At 43.3% G+C, this 14,027-nt stretch overlaps 1 protein-coding gene across 1 annotated transcript; it reads right to left on the reverse strand.

The window, feature by feature from the left end:
* Positions 1–2,791: 2,791 nt before the first annotated feature.
* Positions 2,792–3,565, reverse strand: KPLCE (KPRP N-terminal and LCE C-terminal like protein). Its single transcript, XM_068963077.1, has one exon. The coding sequence runs from the start codon at positions 3,563–3,565 to the stop codon at positions 2,792–2,794; it is 774 nt and encodes a 257-aa protein (XP_068819178.1).
* Positions 3,566–14,027: the final 10,462 nt, after the last annotated feature.

Raw genomic sequence — 14,027 nt, forward strand, 5'->3', positions numbered from 1 at the left:
TTTGCCTTTTAAGCTTTGTGATCCCTTCTATCCTATTTGTACAAGATCAATAGGATAGGCCAGAGAAACAGTTATAACATCTGGAGAGAAAAAGAGAGGATTTTGCTCCTGGTCACTCCCTCTGAAATGAAGAATCCCAGAACTGGGCAAAAGACAGAGGAAATTAACAAAGGAACCAAAGAGACTGGGGTTGCACAACTAGGACCAGACTTGAGTCAGGTCGTGGAGGGGAGAGGAGGAGAAAAGGGGAAGAGAGATAAAAGAAGCCACAGTTTCTGGATGTTGTAGAGCATTTAGCGGTGCTTAGGGAGAATATTCTAAGCAGCTGTAGAATATGGGACAATTGAAGAGGAGAGAAAAATGGGGATTTTAGAAGTAAGCTGTGGATTATGAAACAGATTGCCTACAATATTTTACAGCAGGGAGATCAAACGAGTCAATCCTAAAGGAAATCAACCCTGAATATTCATTGGAAGGGCTGATGCTAAAGCTGAAACTCCAATACTTTGGTGACCTGATGCAAAGAGCCAACTCATTAGAAAAGAACCTGATGCTGGGAAAGATTGAAGGCAGGATGAGAAGGGATGACAGAGAATGAGATGGTTGGATGGCATCACCAATTCCATGGACATGAGTTTGAGTAAGCTCCAGGCATTGGTGAAGGACAAGGAAGACTGGCCTGCTGCAGTCCATGGTTCACAAAGAGTCCAACACAACTGAGCGACTGAACAACAACAGTGTTTACAAGAGTATTTTTTAGATACATCAATGCTGGATGGAGTTTTGGTGGATGCAGTTCTCACAGTAACCAGGCCACAAGGGACTCCAGGAGTTTTCCAGCTGTGTGTGGTTGATATATAACCAAAAGGCCTAAATGGATATGATCCAAGCGCAGCATGGACACCCTGGAAAAGAGTGTAGAATTAGAAGTCTAACGATAATGTTTCATTTTTATCGTATGTGTCTGTTAAAAATTTTACATAACTCATGCAACTTAGTGATTTTTAAACAACAAATGTGAAAAAGCATTATAGCATGTGTTCTTGGTCATATCCAACTCTTTTGCAACCCCATGTGCTATAGCCTGCCAGGCTCCTCTGTCCATGGGATTTCCCAGGTAAGAATACTGGACTGGGATGCCATTTCCTTCTCCAAGAGAACTTCTCAACTCAGGGATCAGACCCATATCTCTTGCATCTCCTGCATTGCCAGGCAGATTCTTTACCAACTTTGTCACCTGGGTAAAAAGCATTAGATGCTTCTGTCAAGTGCAGAACAAGCTACACTCTGACCTCCCACATTGAGGTGCCACATGGTGGTACATGAGGAAATCATGGTCTTGGACAAGACTGCTCCCGGCTCTGAGCGGGTGTCCAGTGACTGGGCTGCAAGTTGATAGCATTTGAACAGCAGGATGGAGTATGATTGTGGAGCCACAGTGATTTCAATGTGTAAAGGCAGCACAGGAGTCCAGACAACTTTCTGTCCCAGGGTGACTCAAAAGAGATTGCTTAGAAACAAACACAAAATTCTCTATTCTTGTAAAAGCATCCATTTGTGCATTCATCAAACACGTCTCCAGGGCTCATGCACCAGGCCTTGCAGGCTTGCTTTGAACATCACTTATCCCTCTAGCTCTTCTTTTAATGTGTGTGTTTATAGTCTCTAGTTACTAAAAAATAATTTACCCCAAGCCCTCCAGAGTTAGCAAAGCCACGGAGAAAAAGGTGCTAATGAGGAAGTGTGCCTGGCCTTGGGACCCAAATGATTGTCCATGAGGCTTATCTTCCTCTCTGAAACCTCCCACTCACTACCTGGGCTGTCTCTCCAGGGCTGACAGGGAGAATGTCTACCTGCCCCAGGGCAGCTTTAGCTTCTTTTTTCAACTCTTTACTCTATGGTGTCAGGAGGGCAAGCTTATCAGATGAGAAAACATAAGCCATAAAACCCACCATGAGTTCAAGTCCACTCACACAGCAGCTGGTACATAACTGTGATGCTCCTGGGAAGATCTGATTCCACACTCCCTTCTCCGTTCAGGATGACAAACTCTGAGTTTATATACAGTGGTCATGCTACCAGGACAGACTCATCAAGGCCATACCCTCTCCTCAGATTGATCAGAGGGCAAAAGAGAGGTGTCCTTTAGCCCCCGAATCTTCCACCCAGATCCTGATAACATGCGTGCTGCTAAGTTGCTTCAGTCATGTCCAACTCTTTGTGACCCTATGGACCATAGCCCCCCTGGCTCCTCTGTCCATAGGATTCTCCAGGCAAGAATATTGGAGTGGGTTGCCATGCCCTTTCTCCAGGGAATCTTCCCAACCCAGGGATCAAGCCTGAGTCTCTTACATCTCCTGCATTAGCAGGCAGGTTCTTACCACTAGCATCACCTGGGAAGCTTTTAACTTGCATAGGGAAGTTTATTCCCAGCATTCTAGGAGGCAAAAGGGTCCCCAGATGGGGGTACCAGCTCAGCCTGCTTGTTCATGTTCTGCAGATGTTTCCTCTTGTTGAGAAAAAAGAGTAGAGTGGGGAAGGTAGACGAGTTTCTGATAGAAAAGTGTAAATATGAACCAAATAAACAGGAAGTCACTGTGAACTGCATTCAAAGCTTTATTTTTGCCAGAGTTTAGGACTTGCACTAACTCTGGTAGGCTGCCTTAATAACGAAGCAAGGTAGGGAGGTGAAGCAATGAGATTTGAATACAGGGAGGGGAGCAGAAGCTGGGGAGTCTCCAAGAAGGTAGAGCAGGGTGGTAAGTTCTGGAGCAGAGCTGTTCTTCTGTATTTAACAGTCGCAGTCATCATCACAATCACAGCATGCAGGACCTCGGGACCTCATGGGAATAATTCCTAGACAACAGCACCCAGAGCCACAGCATCCAGAGCTGCAGCATCCAGAGCCACAGCATCCGGAATCCTCACAGCCACCAGACGATCCTGAGTTGCAGTCCTGGGGCCGTTGGATCCAGCGTCTCAGAGGACTCACTCCGAAGGTCCGGGGAGCCAGACAGCAGTAGCTGGTGGAACAAGCAGCAGAGCACGGATCAGGGACACAACATGAGGTGACTGAGCCTCTTACAGGAGCCTGAGCATAGTAGGTTTGGGAAGGAGCAGGGGTCTGAACATAGTATGTTTGGGTCTGGCAAGGGGCTGAGGATTTCACACAAGTCGTCTGGCATGGAGCAGGGCACTTCACAAATGTCTGGCAAGGAGCTGGGCATTTCATGTAGGTCGTCTGGCTTGGAGCTGGGCACTTCACAAGGGTCTGGCAAGGAGTTACATATTTCACGTAGGTCTTCGTCTGGAACGGAACTGGGCATTTCACGTAGTTTTGAGTTGGACACAGAGGTGGACATTTCACGTAGGTTTGAGTCAGACATGGACCTGGGCATTTCACAAAGCTTTGAGTTGGACATGGAGGTGAGCATTTCACGAAGGTTTGAGTCGGACATGGATGTGGGCATTTTACAGAAGTACATTTGGTACTCTGCACAACTCCCAATCCTGAACCTTTCACGCAAGATGGAGGGAATTCTGGCTGTTTCTGCTGGTCACACATCTTTCTGTAGCTTTGCAAAATCTGAAAAGAAAGTTCTCATTAGATCTAAGAAGGCTTCCAAGGAAATTTGCAGCTTCCCCTTTGGATAAAGTGGCCTTTTTGAGAAGGTCACAGATACTGAGATCTGGCTTTAGGACAGACTCAGAGTCAGGGATCCTAGGCTCAGCTCTTGTGACTTTATCTAAGATGGGTGCCTTTGCACAAGTCACTGCTCACCTGTGGGACTGTTTCCAAAATGGAAAATGAAAAGGAAGAGTTTGATAGATAGATCTCCATGTTTCCACCCAACTCTTCAAGCAACTCATTTCACCCACCCCAGCATCTGCATTATGAATTCCCCTGGGGAAATTGTCATTTCCCAGCTGATTTCCCCTCCTCACCAACTCTCCCACAAGAGGCTTCTCTTCTTTCTCCTGCCTGGCCAGACAGGACCCAGGGATTCCAAATTCACATCACCAGAAGCTGATTCAACCTGAGTCTCAAGCTGATTCCAACAGAGGTAGGACAAATTTGAATAAGTTTCCACCTTTTGCTCTTTGGATCAGTGGTACTATCCTTGCACCCCATTAATGGACCCAAGGATGGCACAACTGAACCCAGAGAGGGAGAGTGTGGTGACCCAATTCTCTACAAAACCCTCTCACACAGAACTAATAGCTGGTCCTCTCCTCTCACACTCCAGACTCTGAGCTTCCAGCCAGTGACTGCCCTTTGTGTCTCATCCTGACCACCCTCATCCCAAGAGCCAAGTGTCACCAAGGCTCTCCTTCTCTCTGTGTCACTGTCCCAGGCATAGACTTACCCTCTTTGCTGATCGAGCAGGACTGGAAGAAGCCAGTGATCTGAGGAAATGGCAGTTGGGGACACCTTTTATAGGGTAGCAATGAGGCAATTTAATGGCATCTGAGTGAAGCATGAGATCACAAGGACAAGGGCTGGCATTGCATTGGTGAGATTCCTCCCCAGTATGCTTGGCCCATCATCAGAGGCAGGGCATGTCTCTGCTTGACACTGAATTTTCCTGAACACAAGATAAATGATTCCTATCACTTTCTTCATGAAACTAGTCAGTCTTCTTCTTCTAAGAGTTATGAGAGATGAGATGCCTGGAAGAGCTGCCATTATGAAATGATTTCTGCATCACGTGAGTCTTCAAGAACTTGTTCAAGATGTAATTAGAGTCTCAATTCTTCACACATTGTACTAAAAGCTACACAGAATCTTCCCAATCTAAGTGATGTGTTCTTTCTGAGGGCTTCCATGGTGCTTTCTGCTGGCCTGTTTTGTTGGACCCAAAGAGTTTGGCCCTGTGGTCTCTGCCTCAATGTGGCAGCAAAGCCCCCCAATAAATGGCTTGTTCTGGACTGGCAGCTTATTCTAAGTTCCTTTGGGAAACTGGGTGTGTACTTGGTGATCCCAGGCCCCAGGCTCTATATCTAGGCTACCTCTCCTCTCCTCCTCATGCCCTATAAACTCCCTCGTCCTAGCCTTCCTGGACTTCACTATCAGGTCTAGATCCACAAGGACCTAGAACAGGGGGAATTTAATTGAATGCTTTTTATGTGCCATACAGTTCACAATATATGTTCACTTATAGATGGTCCTGTAACTGAGGCCCCAAAAGATTAAGGAAGTTACTCCTTGTCACAAAGCAAGTAAATAACAAAGTGAGAGAGTTCAAACGTAGGCAGTCAGCTTTCATAAGCCATGGTCTTTATCTCTACAACATGTTGCCTTTTCTTTCTGGACATAGTATACTCCCTGAATCTCTAAAAGCCCAGATGGCACTAGTGGTAAAGAACCCACCTGCCAATGCAGGAGACATAAGAGATGCAGATATGATCCTTGGGTTTGGAAGATCCCCTGGAGGAGAGAATGGCAACCCAGTACAGTATTCTTGTCTAGAGAATCTTATGGACAGAGGAGCTTGGCAGGCTGCAGTCTATAGGGTCACAAAGTGAAACAACTTAGCACCAGCACCTGAATCTCCACCTCCATTCCCTTCCCAGTATAGTATATATAGGGAGAAAAATGGAAATATATGTATTAGGCACTTATGTTCCTAATGTACTCAATGTACTGCATACTGTCCTGGCTTCTTCACCTGTGTTAATTCATTTGATCTTCACAATAACCCTTAAACATAGGCTATGTTAGCCTTATCTTTTAAAATTTATTTATTTGGTTGCATGGAGTTTTAGTTGCATCATGCAGGATCTTTCATGGGATCCAGAGTGCATGGGCTCAGTAGTTGCAGTGAGCAGCCTTAGTTGCCCTGCAGCATGTGGGAATCTTAGTTCCCCAGCCAGGGATTGAACCCACATCCCCTGAATTGGAAGATGGATCCTTAACCACCTGGGAAGTTCCCCTGACCTATTTTTAAAGAAGAATCTAAGATCCAAGGCCTAGCCACTTCACCAAGGTCATGCCATTGGTAGGCAATGGAGCATCACTTGAATCCAAGCATGTTTAGTTTCAGAGTCACACTCTTCCTGTCAGGCCATGCTAGGTTGCCCAATGTAGATTATTTTATTCCTGAGACCAGGGCTGGTTCCAAACTGCCACTCCACTAGATCAGCCAGTCCAGGTCCCACCATGGGCCCTGAGGCCTCTAGGGTAAGAGGTGCTCCTGCATTCAGTTCAGTTCAGTTCAGTCTCTCAGTTGTGTCCGACTCTTTGCAACCCCATGAATGGCAGCACGCCAGGCCTCCCTGTCCATCACCATCTCCTGGAGTTCACTCAAACTCATGTCCATCAAGTCGGTGATGCCATCCAGCCATCTCATTCTCTGTCGTCCCCTTCTCCTCCTGCCCCCAATCCCTCTCAGCATCAGAGTCTTTTGCAGTGAGTCAACTCTTGGCATGAGGTGGCCAAAGTACTGGAGTTTCAGCTTTAGCATCATTCCTTCCAAAGAAATCCCAGGGCTGATCTCCTTCAGAATGGATTAGTTGGATCTCCTTGCAGTCCAAGAGACTCTCAAGAGTCTTCTCCAATGCCACAGTTCAAAACCATCAATTCTTCAGCACTCAGCTTTCTTCACAGTCCAACTCTCACATCCATACATGACTACTGGAAAAACCATAGCCTTGACCACACGGATCTTTGTCAGCAAAGTAATGTCTCTGGTTTTGAATATGCTATCTAGGCTGGTCATAACTTTTCTTCCAAGGAGTAAGGACCCTCAATTTCCCCAAGACCTGTAAGCTCAGCAACTCCCAGGCCTGACCTTGTACAAACAGAAGAGGAAAGAGATGATGTTTTATTGAAGCCAGGTACTTCACATGGGATAACTCATCAAATTTAGTCCCTACAATAAGTGTCTCAAATAAATAAACAAACTAGCTCAAGCTCCCATTGCTAGAAGTAGTAGATGTAAAACCCAGGTTTATATTTGAACCTGGGTTTATATTTCAATTTTTTTCCTACCACAACAAATTTTTCGTACCACAGCAAATGTTTCAAGTGTTAAAATCCAAAATGCTTTATAACCATTCCTTTAAGCCACTCAACAGACACATTCATAAAGTCCACTATCTTGTACATAGGCTGGGATAGCTCCACTCCACAAGGAAGAAAACACTCTGGAAGTAGAGCTCTTTGAAGGCATTTTAGACAGACACTTCCAGGTACAAGTAGAACTCAGCCCTGGTTCTGATTCTGCCATTGCCCTGCAGTGTGATTCCACTGTGCCCTCCATCTCTGGACCTTTCCTTCTTACACTCTGAAATAAAGAGCTAGATGAGGTCCCTTCTGGCTATAATATGCTGTGATTATAAGGGCTTGTTCTAGAAAGGAAATATATCCACATCCTAGTGGTCCATGGAGTTATTCCCACTGGACTGTAATTCCTATGTTTTGGAAACTGTAGACATGTTCCCTGTATGCCACCTGCCTCTAGCACTGGACATGGGGAACTCTGACTAGATGAGTGAAAGAATGAATGCAGATGCTTTGCATGGACAGTGCAGTCTTGATCTCCTCCTCCCCTCTGTGCAGCAAGAGCCCATCCTGCTTTCCATCTCATGTCATCTGTGAGCTCTGATTGGCAAACGTCCGGCTCTGTGGGCTCAGACTCTACTAATGGGCTTGACATATTCAGGTAGCACTGACAACCCTGGTGAGAGATACTGGTGGTGCCACAGGTGGGTGGGTTGTGCCCCACCTATTCTATAGGCTGGGAAAGCAAGGCAGAGTTTTCAGATGACTGATGTAAGTGCCAGGATGAGTCACAGGGCTATCCCTACAAGGCCTTGATTGTCTCTTTAGATACAAACTCATAGAATCAGAGACTGTGGACTCATGCAATAATAGTCCAGTAAACTCACAGGTAGAGAGAATTGTGAATTCACAGAATAACAGAATGACAGATTCAGAATCCTGGCATCCCTGAGGTGGAGAGGACTAACACAAGTCATGAGGTCTGGTCTTCACCATAAACTGGGTCAGTACCTGCGTCATCGTCATCTGGCCTAGCTGTTATTCTTAGGAAGATCTTCTGGTCTTTAGCATTCTCTGCAGTCCCACTGGCTAGCTCATTTCAGGATTTACCACCTGGAGAATCAGTTAATGTATACTAGGTTATCTCTAGAGTTCTTTACAGCATTAGCTGTATGTACTGTAAGGTGTTTGAAGTTGTTCCCCTGAGTGTGTGAACAAAACCAAGACTTCAACCCCAACCAGGAAATCAGAGGGGGAAGTACCCAAGTTGACATGTTGTTCTCTGAGGACAGGGCCTGGATCTCCCCTCTTCTTGCAAGCTTTCTTTGATCAGGGTCTGTGGATGCTCTGAAGGTAAAAATCTGAGTCTTTCCTTTCCTGTGGAAAGAGGAAGTGACAAGCCACCTCACAGGAGGTGGAGGGCACAGGAACCTTGATATCCAGTGAAATATGTCACTTCCGTGTCTGAGAAGATAGTATGGGGGTCCTCTCTGTTAGATCCTGTGTCTGTATGAGTCTCTGTTCCAGACTCAGCTCTAAGATCCTCTCCATCATTATTCCAATGACAACTGGGGGTTCCCCCTAGATGACTGGGAGATTATATTGTAGAATCATGGAATGGGGGGCTAGTGAGGACATTTACAGGCATGGAGTTAACCCCCTATATTGTAATTGAGGCCTGCACAGAAGGAAAGAAACTTACTCAAGGCCACACAGCCAAGGTAAGAGAAGATCCTAGACAGGAATTTCTGAATCCCATCTAGGGCACATTCCAGTATGTGGCCACTCAGCAGGCCTGTTAAGGAAGCATCATCATCTGGCCTCTGTCTTGCCTCTCTTCCTGCCCTCAAAGCCACCAAGGCTATCACGAGAGAAACCAATGCAAGTCCCCTAAGAAGCATCCTCTACAGAACCAAAAGTGTTTTCACCATCTGTGGGGGAGAGTCACCCAGGATTCCCACTGTGTGAAACTATGGGTTGTTGAAAGATGAAAACCCCAGCCCACATGACTCAGAGCCTCATGGACTGTATCTTGGCCAAGGACACAGGGCAAGACAGCACCAAGGCCATTTGTTGCAAGGCCAGGAAACATTGATGCCCAATTATTTTTCTTTCTCATGGATGGCCTCCTGGAGATGGTTTCCTTGAACTTCTGCCAGTCCTTCTCTAATCCAGTTATTCTTATATGAGACACACCAAGTAACTAGTCCCTCAGATTTACTACCACTTTGTAGAGCTGTTTTGTTGCACTTGGTCTTAAATACACTTTTCTGTAATTTAAATAAAAACTGCCTCACCTTGATATTTCAGGATGCAAAGGAATGCAGAGAAGCTCCATGTTCCCTCAGTATATCCCTGCAGTTAGACTCCAGGGATTGTGTTCCCTCTTGGACCCCTCCCTCTCAACTATTTCATTGGTCATTCCAGTGTAAATAACATATTTATCCTTTATCCCAACACTTCCAAGACCTCCATACAAAAGGCCAACTGCAATCCTATGAATGTATGCCTTTTCTTGTCAGAGAGTCCCCAGCTCTTATCACAGCTCTGCCAATCCCTAGTTGTGAGATCATAGGTAACTTGCTGAACTTTCTGAATCTCATTCTCTTCAATCTGCAAAATGGAGACATTAATGGTAAGATCATGTAGTTCTTCTGCTGAAAACACTCTAGTGATTTCCCATTCTGTTCTGAGTAAAAGCCCAAGTCCTTATAATTGCTTTCTTTTTTTTTTGCACATTTGGAAATTTTAATTTTTAAAAATTAAATTATTTATTTTAATTGGAGGCTAATTACTTTACAATATTGTAGTGTTTTTTTGCCATACATTGACATGAATCAGCCATGGGTGTATATGTGTTTCCCATCCTGAACTCCCTCCCACCTCCCTCCCCATTCCATCCCTCAAGGTCATCCCAGTGTACCAGCTCTGAGGACTCTGTCTCTTGCATCAAACTTGGACTGGTGATCTACTTCACATATGGTAATATATATGTTTCAATGCTATTCTCTGAAATCATCCCACCCTTGCCTTCTCCAACAGAGAAGATATTCTTTACATCGGTGTTTCTTTTGCTGTCTCTCATATAGGGTCATCATTACCATCTTGCTAAATTATATATATATATATACATGTATCTTAATATACTGTATTTGTGTTTTTCTTTCTGACTTACTTCACTCTGTATAATAGGCTCCAGTTTCATCCACCTCATTAGAACTGATTCAAATGCATTATTTTTAATGGCTGAGTAATATTCCATTGGTATATGTACCACAGCTTTCTTATCCATTAGTCTGCCAATGGACATCTAGGTTGCTTCCATGTCCCGGCTACAGTAAACAATGCTGCTATGAACATTGGGGTACACGTGTCTCTTTCAATTCTGGTTTCCTTAGTGTGTATACTCAGCAATGTGACTGCTGGGTCATATGGCAGTTCTATTTCCAGTTTTTTAAGGAATCTCCACACTGTTCTCCATAGTTGCTGTACTAGTTTTCATTCCAACTAACAGTGTAAGAGGGTTTCCTTTCCTCTGCACCCTTTCCAGCACTTATTGTTTGTAGACATTTTTATAGCAGCCATTCTGACCAGCATGAAATGGTACCTCATTGTGGTTTTGATTTTCATTTCTCTGATAATGAGAAATGCTGGGCTGGAGGAAGCACAAGCTGGAATCAAGATTTCTGGGAGAAATATCAACAACCTCAGATATGCAGATGACACCACACTTATGGCAGAAAGTGAAGAAAAACTAAAGAGCCTCTTGATGAAAGTGAAAGAGGAGAGTGAAAAAGTTGGCTTAAAGCTCAACATTCAGAAAACTAAGATCGTGGCATCCAGTCCCATCACTTCATGGCAAATAGATGGGAAAACCATGGAAACAGTGGCTGACTTTATTTTGGGGGGCTCCAAAATCACTGCAGATGGTGACTGCAGCTATGAAATTAAAAGATGCTTACTTCTTGGAAGGAAAGTTATGGCCAACCTAGACAGCATATTAAAAAGCAGAGACATTACTTTGTCAACAAAGGTCTGTCTAGTCAAGACTGGTTTTTCCAGTGGTCATGTATGGATGTGAGAGGTGGACTACAAAGCTGAGTGCAGAAGAATTGACACTTTTGAAGTGTGGTGTCGGAGAAGACTCTTAAGAGTCCCTTGGACTGCAAGGAGATCCAACCAGTCCACCCTGAAGGAAATCAGTCCTGGGTGTTGACTGGAAGGACTGATGTTGAAGCTGAAACTCCAATACTTTGGCCACCTGATGCAAAGAGCTGACTCATTTGAAAAGACCCTGATGCTGGGAAAGATTGAGGGCAAGAGGAGAAGGGGACAATAGAGGATGAAATGACTGGATGGCATCACTGACTTGATGGACATGGGTTTGGGTATACTCCGGGAGTTGGTGATGGACAGGGGGACCTGGCATGCTGCAGTTCATGGGGTCACAAAGAGTTGGACGTGACTGAGCAACTGAACCTAATTGAACTGATAATGAGTGATGTTGAGCATCTTCTCATATGTTTGTTAGCCATCTGTATGTCTTTTTTTGAGAAATGTCTGTTTAGTTCTTTGGCCCATTTTTTGATTGGGTTGTTTATTTTTCTGGAATTAAGCTGCAGGAGCTTCTTATATATTTTTTATATTAATTCTTTGTCTTTTGCTTCATTTGCTATTATTTTCTCCCATTCTGAGGGCTGCCTTTTCACCTTGTGTATAGTTTCCTTCATTGTGCAAAAGCTTTTAAGTTTAATTAGGTCCCGTTTGTTTATTTTTGCTTTTATTTCCAGTATTCTGGGAGGTGAGTCATAGAGAATCCTGCTGATTTATGTCAGAGAGTGTTTTGCCTATGTTTTCCTCTAGGAGTTTTATAGTTTCTGGTCTTACATTTAGATTTTAAATCCATTTTGAATTTATTTCTGTGTATGGTGTTAGAAAGTGTTCTAGTTTCATTCTTTTACAGTGGTTGACCAGTTTTCCCAGCACCAGTTGTTAAAAGAGATTGTCTTTTCTCCATTGTATATTCTTGCCTCCTTTGTCAAAGATAAGGTGTCCATAGGTGTGTGGATTTATCTCTGGGCTTTCCATTGATCTATATTTCTGTCTTTGTGCCAGTACCATACTGTCTCAATGACTGTAGCTTTGTAGTATAGTCTGAAGTCAGGCAGATTGATTCCTACAGTTCCATTCTTCTTTCTCAATATTGCTTTGGCTATTCGAGGTTTTTTCTTTATTTCCATACAAATTGCAAAATTATTTGTTCTAGTTCTCTGGAAAATACCATTGGTGGCTTGATAGGGAGTGCATTGAATCTATAGATTGCTTTGGGTAGTATACTCATTGTCACTATATTGATTCTTCTGATCCAAGAACATGGTACATTTCTCCATCTATTTGTGTCATCTCTGATTTCTTTCATCAGTGTTTTCTAATTTTCTATGTATAGGTCTTTTGTTTCTTTAGGTAGATATATTCCTAAGTATTTTATTCTTTTCGTTGCAATGGTGAATGGAATTGTTTCCTTAATTTCTCTTTCTGTTTTCTCATTGTTAGTGTAAAGGAATTCAAGGGATTTCTGTGTGTTAATTTTATATCCTGCCACTTTACTATATTCATTGATTAGCTCTAGTAATTTTCTGGTGGTGTCTTTAGGGTTTTCTATGTAGAGGATCATGTCATCTGCAAACAGTGAGAGTTTTGCTTCTTCTTTTCCAACCTGGATTCCTTTTATTTCTTTTTCTTCTCTGATTACTGTGGCTAAAACTTCCAAAACTATGTTGAATAGTAGTAGTGAGAGTGGACACCCTTGTCTTGTTCCTGACTTTAGGGGCAATGCTTTCAATTTTTCACCATTGAGGATAATGTTTGCTGTGGGTTCATCATATATGGCTTTTATTGTGTTGAGGTATGTTCTTTCTATGCCTGCTTTCTGGAGTTTTTTTTTTTTTTATCATAAATGGATGTTGAATTTTGTCAAGGGCTTTCTCTGCATCTATTGAAATAATCATGTTTTTTGTCTTTCAATTTGTTAATGTGGTGTATCACATTGATTGACTTGTGAATATTGAAGAATCCTTGCATCCCTGGGATAAAGCCCACTTGGTCATGGTGTATGATCTTTTTGATGTGTTGTTGGACTCTGTTTACTAGAATTTTGTTGAAGTTTTTGCATCTATGTACATCAGTAATATTGGCCTGTACTTTTCTTCTTTTGTGGCATCTTTGTCTGGTTTTGGTATTGGGATGATGGTGGCCTCATAGAATGAGTTTGGAAGTTTATCTTCCTCTGCAATTTTCTGGAAGAGTTTGATTAGGATAGGTGTTAGCTCTTCTCTAAATTTTTGGTAGAATTCAGCTGTAAAGCCATCTGGTCCCATGCTTTTGTTTGCTGAAAGGTTCCTGACTACAGTTTCAATTTCCATATTTGTGATGTGTCTGTTAAGATTTTCTATTTCTTCCTGGTTCAGTTTGGTATAATCAGTTTCAAAGAGGTTCACAGACTTGACCTCATGACTCTACCCCTTACTTCCCTGGTCGCACTCAATCCCCTCCTCTCTCCCTCTGCCACATGGGTCTCTTTGCAGCTCATCTGACTCTCCAGGCACCCTGCTTTGGGGAACTTTGCTCTTACCTTTTTCTCTACCTTTTTCAAATGTTAGAACATTTTGGAAGAGACTAACTTGTTTACTTCACATTCTTTAGCTCTTTATTCAAATATGACTTCAGTGAAGCCTTCGTTGCTGATTCTGCTTAAAAATGAAAACCCAGACCCACTGGCACTTCCTGCCTCTCTTCCAAGCTTAATTTTTCTCCTCAGAATTTAGAACCATCTACTGCATTATGCATTTACATGTATAGTTTTCCACTTTCTCCCATCAAATGTTAGTGTATCACAAAAGAAATTTCATCTCCTTTGTTCACTGTTGTACCCACAATTTCTTACTCAGGTGCTTGACACACTCAAAACATATCTGCTGAATGAGCCAATAGTATATATTTTCTTATTTATCTTGTTTTTCATCTT

Source organism: Capricornis sumatraensis, chromosome 2 (genome assembly GCF_032405125.1).
Source record: "Capricornis sumatraensis isolate serow.1 chromosome 2, serow.2, whole genome shotgun sequence".
NCBI classification, from domain to species: domain Eukaryota; kingdom Metazoa; phylum Chordata; class Mammalia; order Artiodactyla; family Bovidae; genus Capricornis; species Capricornis sumatraensis.